Source organism: Helicoverpa zea, chromosome 27 (genome assembly GCF_022581195.2).
Source record: "Helicoverpa zea isolate HzStark_Cry1AcR chromosome 27, ilHelZeax1.1, whole genome shotgun sequence".
Classification (NCBI taxonomy): Eukaryota; Metazoa; Arthropoda; class Insecta; order Lepidoptera; family Noctuidae; genus Helicoverpa; species Helicoverpa zea.
In genome coordinates, this window is record NC_061478.1 from 1,802,936 (window position 1) to 1,819,126 (window position 16,191).

The 16,191-nt window shown below is 38.3% G+C and overlaps 1 protein-coding gene across 3 annotated transcripts in view; it reads right to left on the reverse strand.

Annotated features, from left to right (window-relative positions):
• Nucleotides 1–6,336: 6,336 nt before the first annotated feature.
• LOC124643230 (steroidogenic acute regulatory protein-like) overlaps nt 6,337–16,191 on the reverse strand; it is a 36,723-nt gene continuing 26,868 nt past the window's right edge. For all 3 annotated transcript variants that reach the window (XM_047182118.1, XM_047182121.1, XM_047182120.1), the window contains 5 exons: nt 14,390–14,542; nt 11,892–11,996; nt 10,012–10,217; nt 8,734–8,846; nt 6,337–8,033 (listed from right to left, as the gene is read on the reverse strand). In XM_047182118.1, coding sequence (XP_047038074.1) covers nt 7,924–8,033; nt 8,734–8,846; nt 10,012–10,217; nt 11,892–11,996; nt 14,390–14,542 — 687 coding nt within the window. In that variant the 3' untranslated portion in view covers nt 6,337–7,923. The remainder of the gene's footprint in view (nt 8,034–8,733; nt 8,847–10,011; nt 10,218–11,891; nt 11,997–14,389; nt 14,543–16,191) is intronic.

Below are 16,191 nucleotides of genomic sequence, written 5' to 3' on the forward strand. Positions count from 1 at the left end.
AAGGGCTGTTTACTGATGTTCACTGGAATCGAGAGAATTCCTCAAAAATGAGCAGCAATTATCTCGTATTTGTTTCATTAGTAGATATATTGATATGTCTATGATCTATGAGGATCTATGCACAACGTTTAGTTAATAACTAAAGTTTACAAACGATACCTCATTTATGTATGAGTACGCTGTAATAATATGCTGTGGACAGACGACCTTATAAAGGTCGCCGGAAGACGCTGGATACAGGTCGCTTCCAACAGATATCTGTGGAGATCAAAGGGGGAGGCCTATGTTCAGCAGTGGACGTCCTATGGCTGAGATGATGATGATGATGATGCTGTAATAAAAACTAGAAAATTGGACCAGCATTTTGTTAGTTTTATTTTGCTGTTAACATCGTTTTGCTTGGAAATCCATACTTAGCTTATTTTATCACTTAAAAAAAGTGTGTATGGAGTTTCTTGCCGGTTCTTCTCCATAAGACCCACTGTTTGGAACCGCGCAACTAGCTTGGCGTGTCTTAAACACCTGCAGTAGGTCTATTTGAAATAAAAACCTTTTTGAAAGTCATTAAGAAAATCAACCATAAAAAAATCCTATTGTAAGTAACTGCTCCTAACTCACTTTAATTTGCTGTGCCCGTCAGGGTCCATGTGAAAGGGCACGCCACCATCGTGGCGGTAAGTCCCCTCTTTGAGGAGTGGCTCGGGAGGAGTCACGGCGCCCTCACGTACCGCATGACGCAGGTCCTCACCGAACACGGTTGTTTCGGGAGGTACCTGCACCGCATCGGTCGTGAGGAGGCGCCCGGGTGTCACCATTGTGCGGACAGCCCCGAGGACACGGTGGACCACACAGTCCAGGTGTGCCCCGCATGGGAGGGGCACCGCCGGGTCCTCGTCGAGGCTTTGGGCGGCGGCGACCTCTCGCGTCCGGCCCTGGTTCAGGCCATGGTCCGGGGCGAGAGGGAATGGGATGCCGTCGCCTCCTTCTGCGAAGCGGTCATGCTCGAGAAGGAGGAGGCGGAACGCCAGAGAGTTCGCACCTCTCATCCCGGCCGCCGCGCTGGACCAGGTAGACACCATGGGCGCCGGGTGTCGCGAGATGACTCCCGGCCACCGTAGGCGTGGGTCTGTGGGCGGTGAGTTCGGGTGGCTCATCGTCCCTCTGTCTTTCTAGACGACAGACCCGTGTCGACGGCGCGCGTTGTTCCACACGCTCCTCAAAGAGATGTCAGCAACCCCAGCGGGGCCCAGCAGGGCCAAGGCCTGCCGGGGCCGCGGGTTGTTCGAAAGAGATACCGCGGCCCTGGTACATAAAAGGCCTATGACGGAACACGACGATTTTAGTCAGTAAGAGTCTGACACTCCCTCACCGCTGCTAACCCACAGCGGGAGGGGTCATTTGATGATTTTACGTCGCTAAAAAAAAAAAAAAAAAAAAAAAAAAAAAGGGTCCATGTGAACTATTTATAAGTATTACCACCTAAAAATACATATGGAAAGTAATAAAAGTATTGAGTAGGTACCTAGTGTGAGTATTGTAAACATTCATAGACAATAATTCGTGTCAGTACGTAGCTTTTAGTTGTTTTTATTTTTGTATGTATTAGTTTAGTATTTTAATGTCATTTATTTATTTATTTTTTCCTTAGCCTTTATTGTCCCACTGCTGGGCAAAGGCCTCCCCAACTCGTCTCCACACCTCTCGCTCCTTAGAGTGCTCCCACCAGTCAGGGTTGTAGGCGTCCAGATCGTCATTTATTTATGTTTTGTATTTTTCTAATTTTCTATGGGCCCCAGTTGCCTGCAATAAAGGAAAGAAATAGACAGCCGATGTCATTCGTTCGCAAAACACAATTAAGCGCAGTTTGAAGCAAAACTTCCTTTTATATGCACACCAAGTCAATTTTACAGAGTACCCACAAAACAACTTATTTTGTACGCGAGCATAAATTATTGATCACCCACATTTTGATAGTCGTAACTGCATAGTCCTTTATTTTTACATAGTTTTCTTCCAATACGTCAGGTCGACAAATAAGTTTAGATCAGTGGTTCTTAACCTTTTTGACATGAGGGACCACTTTGACTAAAGTTTGTCTTGCCGGGGACCACCTCATCGGTTTACCTAAATTAGTACTCATTTCTTTATTATTTATGCAAAAAAAACGAAATTTTTATCGGACTTAAACCAAATATTACGTAAAATGTAGCCCAAACGAACTTAACTTTTCGTTTGTTGACAAATGCAAAAATAAGGACAAATAGTTTCTGAATACGCGAGCGAAGCGAGCGCGAAATTTTTATCGGACTTAAACCAAATATTACGTAAAATTTAGCCCAAACGTACTTAACTTTTTGTTTGTTGACAAATGCAAAAATAAAGGCATACAGTTTCTGAATACGCGAGCGAAGCGAGCGCGAAATTTTAATTATTTTTTAAGACTCAAAACCAAAATTACAAATTACTAGGTACGATACACCCGATATACGTCCATGCGAAAACCCCCGCTCGCAGTTATAAGTCGATAAAAATTAAGTTAGATAACGTATAGCAACGTCGCGAAGCTAAGCTTCGCGGACCACTTGGAATGCCTCCAGGGACCACCAGTGGTCCGCGGACCACCGGTTAAGAACCACTGGTTTAGATGAAGGGATTTTAACCGATATTTGCTTAAAATGGCCCTAATAATTAATTTACCTAAGCCCTATTAAAAGGTCGCCAAAAAGCGCTGGATGCAGGTCGCCTCCAACAACAAGTATCTGTGGAGATCTAAGGGGGAGGCCTATGTTCAACAGTGGACGTCCTATGGCTGCGATGATGATGGTGAAGCCCTATTTGCGCTAACAAGGAAAACTGTTCCATACCGGAAGTTTTAATAAAATACATTAGATACTTAATAGTTTAGAAAACACTAGAAAAACACGGTTTTACGATGTTCTATCATGAAATTCCAGTTAATATCTTCCGACTCCATCATCAGATTAGTTCGACCATATTATTGTATTGTCATCAGAACTACATACAGCTGCCAATTTTTTTATGACGCTGCGATCGTTGGAAGATGGTTAAATTAGTTACTGATTCCAGTACATAGTTGTTTATAGGGTCAACCTAATGGAAGATGGTTAAATTACTAAGTTGCATACTGGGGCCCGATTCTCCTAATTTTACTTAAGCGACATACGTTTCACGTTCGACTCGATTCGACTGAGATCCGATCCCAACTCGATTACGATTGAAGCGTATGTGGCAATTCGCTATGTTTTCTTTGAAATAAACGTTTTTATCCTTTTCTGTCATTCAATAATGAATCATTTTGTCTGCAAATGATTTACGTTTGCAATATGATTGTAGAGCAAACTACCGTATAGACCAAAATCACCAAAATAGTAGACCAATCGCAAACCAATCGAATGTCGTTGGAATACGATTGGTCTTTTAGTAGCAGAATGCCCGATATGGTCAAAACTGATATTGCGATTCGATTTCTATTCAATTTTGACATTATTAACTTAGGAGAATCGGGCCCCTGTTGTTGCATAAGTTGGTCCATAGATACCTAATTACATACAGGCCGACCTAATAAAAGCGAGTTAAAAAATGTTATTAGGACAAAATTTATAATAGGTATTTGAAGGATTATCCAGCCCATTTATCTAGAATCTGGGTAAACTATAACAATGGAGGTATTTTCAACAGCACATGCAAATTCATTCTCTCAGACAAAACCACAAGAAACAGCTAGGAACAACTAATTACCAATGACGTCAGCTAGCGTGTTGCTAATGGCATTGTAGGAGGCGCCTGACCACTAATTACTTATTATTACAGGCAATTAAGCACTTAGGTACTAGGGTTTCCAAATTGTTTTTTGTTCAAGAAAAAAAGTAGCTATACCTAGGTACTTTTTATCGTATTCGGGTTGGAGAAGAAATAAAACATAGGTACCTACAGATACCGGCACGGATATTGGGCTCTCGGCGGAAGAGTGGGGATCGCTTTGCGCACCCGTACGCATAAGGCAATAAGGCAGTAAATCGCTTCTGCGCAGGTGAAGGTCATGGCTCGATATCCGTGCCGATAACTGTATTTTACGAAAAGAAGTAGGTAAGTATCTACCTATAAAATTTTTAAAAACTTATAAAGACAGATTTTTTGACGTTATTGCAGAAGTCAGCAAATTGGTGTTTATTAAATATTTAGATAATAGCCTCTTTAATCCTTAGGCCGGATACTAGCCGATCAAAAAAGAAACTGTACCTACCTACCTACTTTGTAAAGGTAGGTACTTTTTTTAGTTGTGGTGGCCTAGTGGGTAAAAAACCAACCTCTCAAGAACGAGTGCGGTCAGGGACCCGATTCTCCTAAGTTAATAATGTCAAAATCGAATAGAAATCGAATCGCAATATGATCGCAATAGCAGTTTTAACCATATCGGGCAATCTGCTACTAATAAAAGACCAATCGTATTCGATTGACATTTGATTGGTGTGCGATTGGTCTACTATTTTGGTGATTTTGGTCTGTATGGTAGTTTGCTGTACAATCATTTTGCAATCGTAAATCATTTGCAGACAAAATGATTCATTATTGAATGACAGAAAAGGATAAAAACGTTTATTTCAAAGAAAAAATAGCGGAATGCCACATACGCTTCAATCGTAATCGAGTCGGGATTGGATCGCAGTCGAATCGAGTCGAACGTGAATCGTATGTTGCTTAAGTAAAATTAGGAGAATCGGGCCCCAGGTCATTCCAGGTCAGGCAAGTACCAATGCAACTTATCTAAGTTTGTACTTTATTTGTTGTTGTTTCAACTTAACTATGTACATAGTTATATTTTATATTATTCTACAGTATGATTGGGAACCCTAGCACCTACGTAACAAAGCCACCTTTTTGCCTGACGTTTCCTGTAGGGCGGTAATACCTAGGTAATTTGCAAAGCTATAGCACTATTTTTTTGCAATGGTGTTTTTTCTTATGGATATTAGGGCTCAGTTTTTATGTTAGTTAGTAATAACTAGAGAGGGATGGTAATATGGTAGGGGCGGGCTAAATAGGAGTTATCTAAGATCTGAGTTTTAATCGAGGGAATTTAAAAAAGGGAGTTTAGTTCGGCCCGCGTAAACAAACGTTATGGTGCGCTTAAAAATCGTGGTGAGCATCTACTTTTTTTACTCGTCCGTGTGCGCTTCTGGGTATTTATTTGCTTTTGTTTAGGTACTTTTCTTAAAAACTAGATTTTTTGATAATTTAGCGTATCCTAGGTTTTAGAAATGTTCGCACGCAATTTTGCTAGAGCGAGTAGACTAGAAGAAACATTTGTGTTGGTCACAGTGCCGCACACCGGTGCAATCTCTTTATATTGTTAGCAGATTATTATTACTTGCGTGTGTTCGAATGACAGTCGACCAAAAGATTGTTACTTAGTACTGTTTTCTGCAGTTTCATCATTAGTAATAGTTTGTAACTTTTTCTGTGATACAGTTAAACCGATTTAGATAAAGTCCTCGTGGAGATAGGTTTTAGTACGTACACATAGGCTGTTAACCTTGGAGACAGTGTGTAAAAGATGATAAGGAAAAGTATAGGTTTAGTTTTCAATTTTGACCTCGAGAAGATTTTTTTTTCAGGTTAGTATTACAGCCTGTACAGCGGAAGATTGTAAGCTACATTTGATCCTGGTGCGCGGTGTATACCCCACGGGATGATGGTGGTATCGCTAGCGTGAGCTATTGGAATATATACTTCGGGCTGCGAAATGTGAAAAAACACAGTAATACAGTATAAAAATCGTTTATTTCCTTAGAACTATGATACATTAACTTATCTATATTTATATGCACTCAACATAACAGCTGATTGTAAAGCCGCCATTTCATTTAATTAGTTCAACATTTAGCCACCGCGGCGCTAGTTGTCTTGCGTTTTCAATATGGTTGCGTCTACTAGCTTGTGTTTTTATAATAACGACTTTTACATTTTATTTTAATTGCTCATTTCTGTTGCATATCATACTCATCAAAGTTGTCAATTACATAAAACAAATATAAAACAACTCTATATATATACAAGATTGATTTGCATTTTTTTTTTAGATAAAGTTTGCATAAAGCATGTAGCAGTTTTTTTGGGTAGCTACAGGCTTATTTTTGAGGCGATTAAAAATGATTAATTAATTTAAATAAAGGGTCAAAATATTTTAGAGAAAGAGACTTACTTATACCTATCTCTTTTGAAATTAAACAAGAAATTAATTCATCTATCTGTATGGACTGGACTTGCTTTGATAATGCCAATAAAAACAGCCTGTATTATAAAAAAACAAATATATTAATTTTCCTAATTTTATTTATTTCATATAAAAATGCATACAATTTATACACATCAGTATAAAAAGGCTCAGATCATTCACTCAGTATGGGTATCATTCACTCTTTGATTGTCATTCATTCGTTCTTTGCTTCGTTCAAAAGAAGACCTTTTTGATAAATTACTAACAACAATAATGAGGTTACCAATTGCAGTCAAAGTTAACCTATACACACATATATTACATTTTTTCTGATTTTATATACATACTTATACATTGTTATGTAACAAACGCTATTATTACTAGAAATATTCTTAAATAACAATGTTTTTTTCACAATTATGACTGAACTGGCATTACGCTAATAATACCAAGATTGAATGAAATCATTCACTCATTCGTTCTTTAACTGTCATGTTATGGATGAAAGGAAGATTTTTCGACTCGATAATCAAGCTTAACAATATTTAACCATTAGGGTACGTTTTGAATACTAACTGCCGACTACTGCATGTGCGGTCGGCGGTTGGCATTAAAAACGTACCTTTATGAAAACTTTTTCATAAATGAATATCAAATACTTATTTCGTCACAATCTGTCTTTAAACAAAGTTTGTTTATGTACTTTTGGATATAAACTAATGTAAATGCATGATTTGTATTTCTGTTAGTTTCGTAATTAAATGATATTTTAATGTCATTAAAATATTGCTATAAACATTGGACTATCTATAATTATTATAATCTAAGAACGAAAGGAGTAGTTAGCGTTGGAAATTATAGACCATTTTTTTTTAATAAAAAAATGTTTTAAAAAACGATTTTTTACAATATTTTTGAAATTGAAGCACATAGTATCTTAGTCTAGATCTCGTTAGAAAATAAATTGCTCTTATTATACTTTGAATGTGTTTAAAAACAAATATTACTGAAGTTTTTGGTTTAGGTGTACACTCAATGGTTACTAGTCATCTGGTTTATGTAACCAACGTCATTAAAAATTTTGATTTAAAGAAACCACGAGTGTTTTTTGTCAAGCTACAGATTATTTGAGGCAATATATTTTATTATGTAGTTGCTCAAAATAATCTTATAGCAAATGGTTGCTCAGAGTAACTATAAAGTAAAAGGTTGTTTGGTTCACAATTGTCATTGAAGTTGACATATAGCACCATAGCGAATGGTTGTTTTTGCTAAAAATAACTATAGTGAATGGTTACGCTATATAAATCTCAAAGTTGATGGTATTTAGACCACAATTGTCATCACATTCTGGTTGATTCTGCAACTTTGGTATTCTAGAGTATTTGTAATAAATGGTTGCTTTTAATCTAGTTTTAGCTGTACAATTTTTGGTTAACTGTATTTATTTATATTTTAGCCTAAAAAACTTGGGACCACGTGATTATGTAATCTGAAGTTCCTAGTTGACCTGAGATACTGGTTGCTTAATCTTAACTTTATAGTAGATGGTTGCGCCAACCAAACACTAAACCCACTTTAGTTTCTTATCACTGCCAGCGGTATCAACGGTTTCTGTAATCTGTACTTTATAAGACCGCCATAGTGAATGGTTTCTGAATACAAATTGCATAGTGTGTGGTTGTTTAGAATTTGCCCTGTTGTTTAGCGTCGGCTGCGAATTTCCTGACATGTACTATGTAGTCCAACATCACAGTTGCGAAGGCTGCGTCGAGCACGAATTGGGGGATTTTACCTGTAAAATAAGTGTGAATTAAATTATAATATTGTTATGTGAAATATGTAAAGCACTGCTACATCCGGTTAGACTGGAAGCCGACCCCAACATAATTTAGGGAAAAAGGCTCGGAGGAAGAAGATTGTTTTGTAAAATGTTGGGGCTCGTGCCCAATTCAGCCGCACGGGTAGCCTTACAATATTAGGAATGAGAACGTTTATGTATGCATTTTTCTGCTGTTTTTCACGTACAAAACTACTCGATGTATTTTGATGAAACTTGGCAGTAATACTGCTTATAAATTACTTCATTCGGATGCGGGAAGATTTTCCTTTTGGGAAGCAGAGAAACCAAAATCAATATAAGTAAATGTGACCACTATGTCATAGTGTTCCTCAAGTTAAATTGGTAGGTTCAGTCTGGCATTTGAACATCTTTAGCAATCGTTACGGGTAGTCAGAATTCAAAACACAACTAGTCTTACCAAGGATTACACAAATGTCCAGATAACTGGGATGAGAAAACACATGTGGTACACTGATACTCAGCTGCATCCTGTAAGACTGCAAGCCGATCCCTTACATAGGAAGGGCAGATCCTTATTTTATTTATTTATTCCTTTTTTTCAGGCAACTAGGGCCCATAAAAATACAAATACACATATATCATTAATTATACTTATAAACTAATACATAAAATTATCCATATGAAGCCTTACCTTTAAGATCACAGCACATAAGCCATTGGAAGGTGGTGTGCGTCTCAATCTTGCCGCCCGAAGTCTGTACCGTTCGCGGCTTGAGGAACCAGCAGCCGACCTTGTTTTGACCTCTGCGAATTAAAGAAAAAATATGATTAATATGGCCTTTATATGATTTGTAAACAGGAATATTTTATATATAATGCGCAAATTACAGCATAAACAAGATTTTTTATAATGTTATTTATATTTTTCCTAGCCCCCCCTTTATTGTAATATGGTTATGCGAGCGAATATTCTAAAAGGCACTATAAAATATCTATGAGTTTTTTATTCAAACCTTAAATTCCCAACAAAAACAATTGCCGAGTCTGCCTATCTGTTTGTCCATTTATTTTTGGATATTGACATGCAGATAATAGCCTATGACACTTCCTCCTATGGCTATTTGAGACACTTTAAAATTTCCAAAAATACACTTCTACCCTAGAAAATTCCCTAAAATTAAAAACCACATCCTAGCTCTTTTGCTTCCTTGAAAAACCTTTCTAAAACTTATAGAAGTACTCTTAGTGACCTTCGATCCTAGAAAAACCTATCCAGAAAGACACAGAATCTCAAAAAATTGCCAAAATTCCCTAAAATCTTAGAAAAATCGCCAAATACCCGTCTGCGTCAGGACCCCTGTCACAACTCTCCGATCCTCTCGAAATACATTTAGAGAGTTGCTAGCTAATTGCTACCAGCTACCATTAGTTGCTACCAATTGCTACCCTCGTGGTTTTGAAGATATTCAGCATCCGAAAGTTGTTAAAAAGAAGATGTTAAAAAAAAATAGTTTTTGTGCCTATCAAAAATGAATTAGCAAGTTTCAAAAACTCATTTTTTAAATGTCTTTTTGTCCACGCAATCGATGTGGTCCAAAATTTAATTCTGAAGGGTAGCAATTAGGTAGCAACTCTGGGTGAAAAAAAAACAATACTTTTGCGCCGTTTCTTCACACTGGGAAAAGTGACAGCCATCCTGATATCAGAATGGCTGTCACCTTTGGATGCTGAATATCTTCAAAACCACGAGGGTAGCAATTGGTAGCAACTAATGGTAGCTGGTAGCAATTAGGTAGCAACTCTTTATATGTATTTCGAGAGGATCGGAGAGTTGTGACAGGGGTCCTGACGCAGACAAATACCACTAAATAACCTTCCTAGCAACTTCTAGAAGGACTCTTAGTGACCTTCGATCCTAGAAAAACACACAAAATCACATTGAAAATTGTACTTTTTTGCCAAATCTAACCTGACCATATCCCTATGAGGTGGGTACCCCGGCACGGTGACACTGACGCCGCTGCTGATGTAGCTGTCAGGGTCGGAAGACACCACCTGCCCCTCTTTGGACAAGGGTGCCGTGCGACGGAGGATCACGAAGTCTCTGGGCGCTATGATACCTCGTCCACCACCAGCGGTAACTTGGTAGGAGAGGTCTACCCCGGGACCTACTTCCTGAAAAATAAAGATTTAAGATTTGTAGTACATAAGGCTATATTTTTTCCCGGTGCGGGCAGTAGCTCTCACGGGACGCGGGGAGAAACCGCGGGAAAACGGCTAGTCTATACTAATCTATACTAATATTATAAAGAGGAAAACTTTGTTTGTTTGTTTGTTTGTTTGGTTGTAATGAATAGGCTCAAAAACTACTGGACAGTTTTTAAAAATTCTTCCACCATTCGAAAGCTACATTATCCACGAGTAACATAGGCTATATTTTATCCCGGTACGGGAAGTAGTTACCACGGGACGCGGGTGAAACCGCGGGGAAAACGGCTAGTAGTTCATAAAATCGTAACTTATCAGTAAGATGTGAGTAAAGGACAATGCTCAAAAAAAACCCAAGCCCGGCGCAAACGAAAAGTAACTCAAATTATAGGTAATAATAAGTAATGAAATACTGCATAGGAGGCATCATCGAAATCAATGGCTATATGTGTGAAATTGCTATTTGATTTTTAAAGGGGTAACATGAGAAGCTGGGGCTTATAGTTTAATTAAAGTGCTATCTGAAACAACAAACAAGTAATATGGCAAGTAATAAGCCTCTCCAAAAAGATAAATCAATACCGAAGTACCTACAGCTCGGGACTTTGGGATGCGACGCAAGCCTTGTCCAAACCGGGTTAACTTCATTTCAGCAGTGTTCCTTTACACCTAAATTCTTTATACGAGGGAAAATGGCAGGAATGGCATATCAGGATATTACTGCTCCTGTATTCATGGGTGGAGGACATTGGGCTGCAGCGCCCACCTCATCGCGTCATGAGCGTTTTACATTACTTAGGGTGAGCTAGACATGAGGAACAGTTCGCACATCCCGCAATATTTTTGGATCATGTCGTGTTAGAAATAAAGAATCGATGACTTTTAGAAGTTATTATTAAAATGAAAAGTACATTCATATCGTGTTTTAGTTCTATCATCCTATTATCTTGTAAAAGTAAGTAGAATAGTGGAGAAGTTGCCCTAAATATGTCATTATGTACACTCTTAAACCACAACTGTATCTGTTTGCTGTTCCTTTTACTAATACATTATGTTGCCTCTAAAATCTCGAGTAGCAATGTACCGCAGATGTTAAAATTCGAATAGCAATTTCACACATATAGCCACTCTATGTAATATTTAATTACTTATTTTTACCTATATTTTGAGTTACATTTCTTTTGCGCCGGGCCTGGGTTTTTTTCTCATCCTTCATGAGCATTGTCCTTTTGGTTTCAATGCACCTGCCCCAGCTATAAATGCGCGGGTTTGATTTCAGGTCAGACAAAAGTGTATTTTGAACACCAATGACCAAATTAAGCCAATAAAGATGAAGGAAACATCTCGAGAAAATCTGGACTTAAAAGTCAGAAATCGCAAATTCACCGTGAGCAAACGTTGCAGGTCCCGACAGTCGACAGATATCGTTACCGGTGAAGTGAGAAGCCAGAAAATCTGACAATCAGTCTTACCAATTTTCTCGTGTAACTGAGTCGTAGAAGTCAGATAGGCAGTCGCTCCATGTGGCACAATGATACCCAGCTGCATCTAATTAAACCCGGATCCAACACAGCTGTTCAAAGGCAGATGACATAATATTGCAGTTAATTAATGTATGAAATTGCTGTAAACGGAACTTACCTTTATAAGCTCACTCTTCAATATGGTGGGGTTCCACTCTGGCAGTTTAGTGAGATTATCTCTGAACTCCTTGTATAAGAACTGTGGAGGGGCTTCTACTACACCCTGGAAAAAAATATTATAAAAATTAGCCAAGTCGTCCAAGGGTCTCCCCTGAAGAGATGGCGTGACGACCTGGACGCGTACCCCCGAGATCGGCAGGATCATTTGAAAGGACTTTGATTTAATGTGTTTGGGCCAGGAAAAAAATATATACAGTTCATACCACATCTTTGTAATTCAAAAAAATATATACAGTTCATACTACATCTTTGTAGTTGGCTACAAGTTCTTCTCATGAGCATCTGTCGGCAAGCTTTCTTTATCCTAATCCTCGGCTACTATCGACTTCACAATATTCAAAAAATGCTAAACTAACTTCAGAAATGTTATAGTTTCATAATTATTTGGCGCGAAATGTATGCCTAGTATGATTATAAGAATAATTGATATAAATGTATTATATTTATAGCAGTTCCTCGCGGTTACACCCACGTTCAAAGCGAACTACTTTCCGCACCCGGATAAAAAATAGCGCAAGTTACTCGTAGTTACATCAGCAATCTTTAAGCGAATGGTCCTTCAAAATCAGCCTAATCAATTTTAGAGATAATTATATACCTAGGTACTGTAGCGCGTGGTGCGCCAGGAACCGGGGATCCTCAGGATATTAAATTAAAACATTCAATAATAACTTTAACTTTGCGTTTATTCGCTGACTCGGGGGTGAAGTGACATACTTCAATATAAAAACTATTCTATTTCTATTTATATCATTGTCCGGCCAGTATCAATTACAATTAATAAAACCTACTTCTAATCTACTTCAGTACTACATCTCTACATCAGCTACGCCCTTAGGATAAAGTTGAACTTTATCTCAAAAGCGCAGCTTTAGGCGGACAATGATATAAATAGAAATAGAATAGTTTTTATATTGAAGTATGTCACTTCACCCCCGAGTCAGCGAATAAACGCAAAGTTAAAGTTATTATTGAATGTTTTAATTTAATATCCTGAGGATCCCCGGTTCCTGGCGCACCACGGTACCTAGTATGTAAATCAGTCTTGAATAATTTTATAAAAAAATAATTTGGACCTTGCCTCATAGCAACGTGACTATTAAAATTATGAAATAATAGACAAAGATTGTACCAAATAATATAAGCGGCTTAATTTTATTTATTATTTACCTTTTGTATGATAATGTAATATTTAATCCGCATTTAAATAATGATGGCTTAAATTCTGATATTTTATCGATCACGCATGATAGATTAATTAATAGGTACTTACATACTAATTAATAAGAAATCATATATAATACATACTTCTCTAATTTTAAATGTTTTTTTTAAATGAAGACGGAGACGGGACGAAGATTCCGTCAGCGGTTTTACCTTTCCAAGCAGGAACAATTTCGCGCACTTGAATAATAATAAAAGTAGCCGCAGCTATTCGGATTTACTACTGTTAAGTTTTATCAATTTATTTCAGTTATTTGCGCGTGAAGAAGTTACAAACACACGCCTAGACGCCTTCATCATATTGATATTAACGATTTGTCTGATGATGATGAAACGTAATTTACCTGATCATTTATTGCAGTGGTTCTTTACCGGTGGTCCGCGGACCACTGGTGGTCCCTGGAGGCATTCCAAGTGGTCCGCGAAGCCTTGCTTCGCGACGTTGCTATACGTTATCTAACTTTATTTTTATTGACTTATAATTGCAGGCGGGGGTTTTCGCATGGACGTATATCGGGTGTGTCGTACCTAGTCCCCCCATTCATGAAAATGTATGTTTGGGCTACATTTCACGTAATTTTGGTTTTGAGTCTTAAATAAAAAATAATTAAAATTTCGCGCTCGCTTCGCTTGCGTATTCAGAAACTGTATGCGCTTAATTTTGCATTTGTCAACAAACAAAAAGTTAAGTACGTTTGGGCTAAATTTTACGTAATATTTGGTTTAAGTCCGATAAAAATTTCGCGCTCGCTTCGCTCGCGTATTAAAAAACGATATGCCCTTATTTTTGCATCTGTCAACAAACAAAAAGTTAAGTACTTTTGGGCTAAATTTTTCGTAATATTTGGTTTAAGTCCGATAAAAATTTCGCGCTAGCTACGCTCGCGCATTTGGAAACTACATAGGCAAGTTTTTCTTTATTTGCATTTACTTACCTACACAACCGTAAACCGATGAAGTGGTCCCTGGCAAGACAAACTTTAGTTAAAGTGGTCCCTCATGACTAAAAGGTTAAGAACCACTGATTTATTGATAAAAGAAGCTAGTCTGACCGTTTTATGGTGAAGTCAGGTATTATGCTATAAAAACTTACAACTGCACATAAGATGCGATGGCACTGTAATATAGTAGTCCTTTCAGGTAGCGGGTGAAATCTAGTCTTAAAATAAATATATAGAGTAATATTAATACAATAGGCTTTAATATACTTACAGTAAACCTATAAACCTTGCCAAACTGTTCAGTCTTCTTGGATTCCACGACGTCTCCTTTCGAGCCTTTCTTCTCGACGTTCCAGTTTGGCAAGTTCACGATACGGAACGCATTGTGCATGCTCTCCTCGGCTTGAGCTTTGTACTCGTCTATCTGTGGGACAAAGAAGTAAAATTAAATATCGAAAAAAAGCTTTAGAAATAAAGGACAGGAGGTAATTTTAGGGTCCCATACCCAATGGAAAAAAACAGGAAAAGGACTTGGCTGCCTATCCATCTGTCACCAGGCTGTATCATAGACCTTGATGCTGGCAGTTGTTTTTTTACAAATGTATAATGAGTTTTCTGTTGCCGCTATAAGAGCTCGTGACTAGGTCAAAGCCGTGCAGAACAATCGATCATAAGGTTAAGCAACGCTTGGCGCGGTCAGTCTGTGGATGGGTGACCATCTTGTCATAAGATCTACCGTGTTTCGGATCTCACGATAAACTATAGGTCCCGGCTGTCATTGAACATCTTCGGCAGTCGTTACGGGTAGTCAGAAATCCAGTAAGTCTTATGCCAGTCTAACCAAGGGGTATTGGGTTTCCCGGGTTGAGAAGGTCAGATAGGCAGTCGCTCCTTGTGAAACACTGGTAGTCCACTGCATCCGATTAGACTGGAAGCCGACCCCAACATAGTTGGGAAAAGGCTTGGGAGATGATGATGTATAGATACTTAGGAACGGAATCCTTTTTACGTGAATCCGCTTTGCACTCGACGGTTTTTTTTTTTATAGAATACCTAAATAAATGCACTTTTAATAAGATAAGGAAATGACTCTCAAAATCTTCTAGACATTCGATAAGAATAAATAAATTGATTGCCGCTAATGAGATAATTGCTAAACATTAAAATATTGATTACATAAATTATCCTTAATGAGGTTTAAATACAGATAAAAATTCATAACGCAATGATAAATAAATTATTTTGTTGGGTAGTAACTGAGTTGCTACCTAGTTTACTCGATCAGGGCCAAAGCCTACCGGGCTGCGGGATTATTCGCGCGAGTTACCGCGGCCCTGGTACATAAAGAGCTTAAGAAGGAACATGGTGGGTTTTAGTCAGTAAGAGTCTGACACTTCCTTGCGCTGCACCCGCAGCTGCAGAGGTCAAATCACCTCTCCCGTTACGAGAAGAGCTGGTGGTAAAGTTACGTATAGATAATAAGCGACGCTTAGTGCGGTCTGTCTGCGGATGAGTGACCGTCCATGTGATGATGAGTTTACAGGAAAACACATTAAATTCGTGGGTCCCGGCTATTATTTGACATTACGAGTAATAAGAAGTCTGAAAATCAGTCTCAGGGGTATCGGGGTGTCCAGGTAACTGTATTGAGGAGATCATATAGGTCATGTGGCATACTGTTACTCAGCTTCATCCAGTTCGACCGCCGACCCCAAAATAGTTGAGAAAAGGCTAGAGAGATGAAGAATTTACCTTTACCTATAACCGTCATGGATGGATTGCACCATTTGACTACAACGATAACCAAACTATAACATAACCAGCCGTGAAATTGTAACACATCGGTGATTTGACAGCTGGTTATACCCTTAAATTTACAATCACACTTACAGTCAACCATTCAGCATGGAATTCTTCTTCCTCAGTTCTATTGAACAGGAGTTTCATCCAATTGGCTACGGAGAAACCAATCTTGTTCAATCTACTCTCATACTCCTCGTGATCTTTAACTTTCTCCAATTCTTGTAATTGCTTCTCAATTTCTGGCTCCGGCAATGAAGGTACGGTCGACGG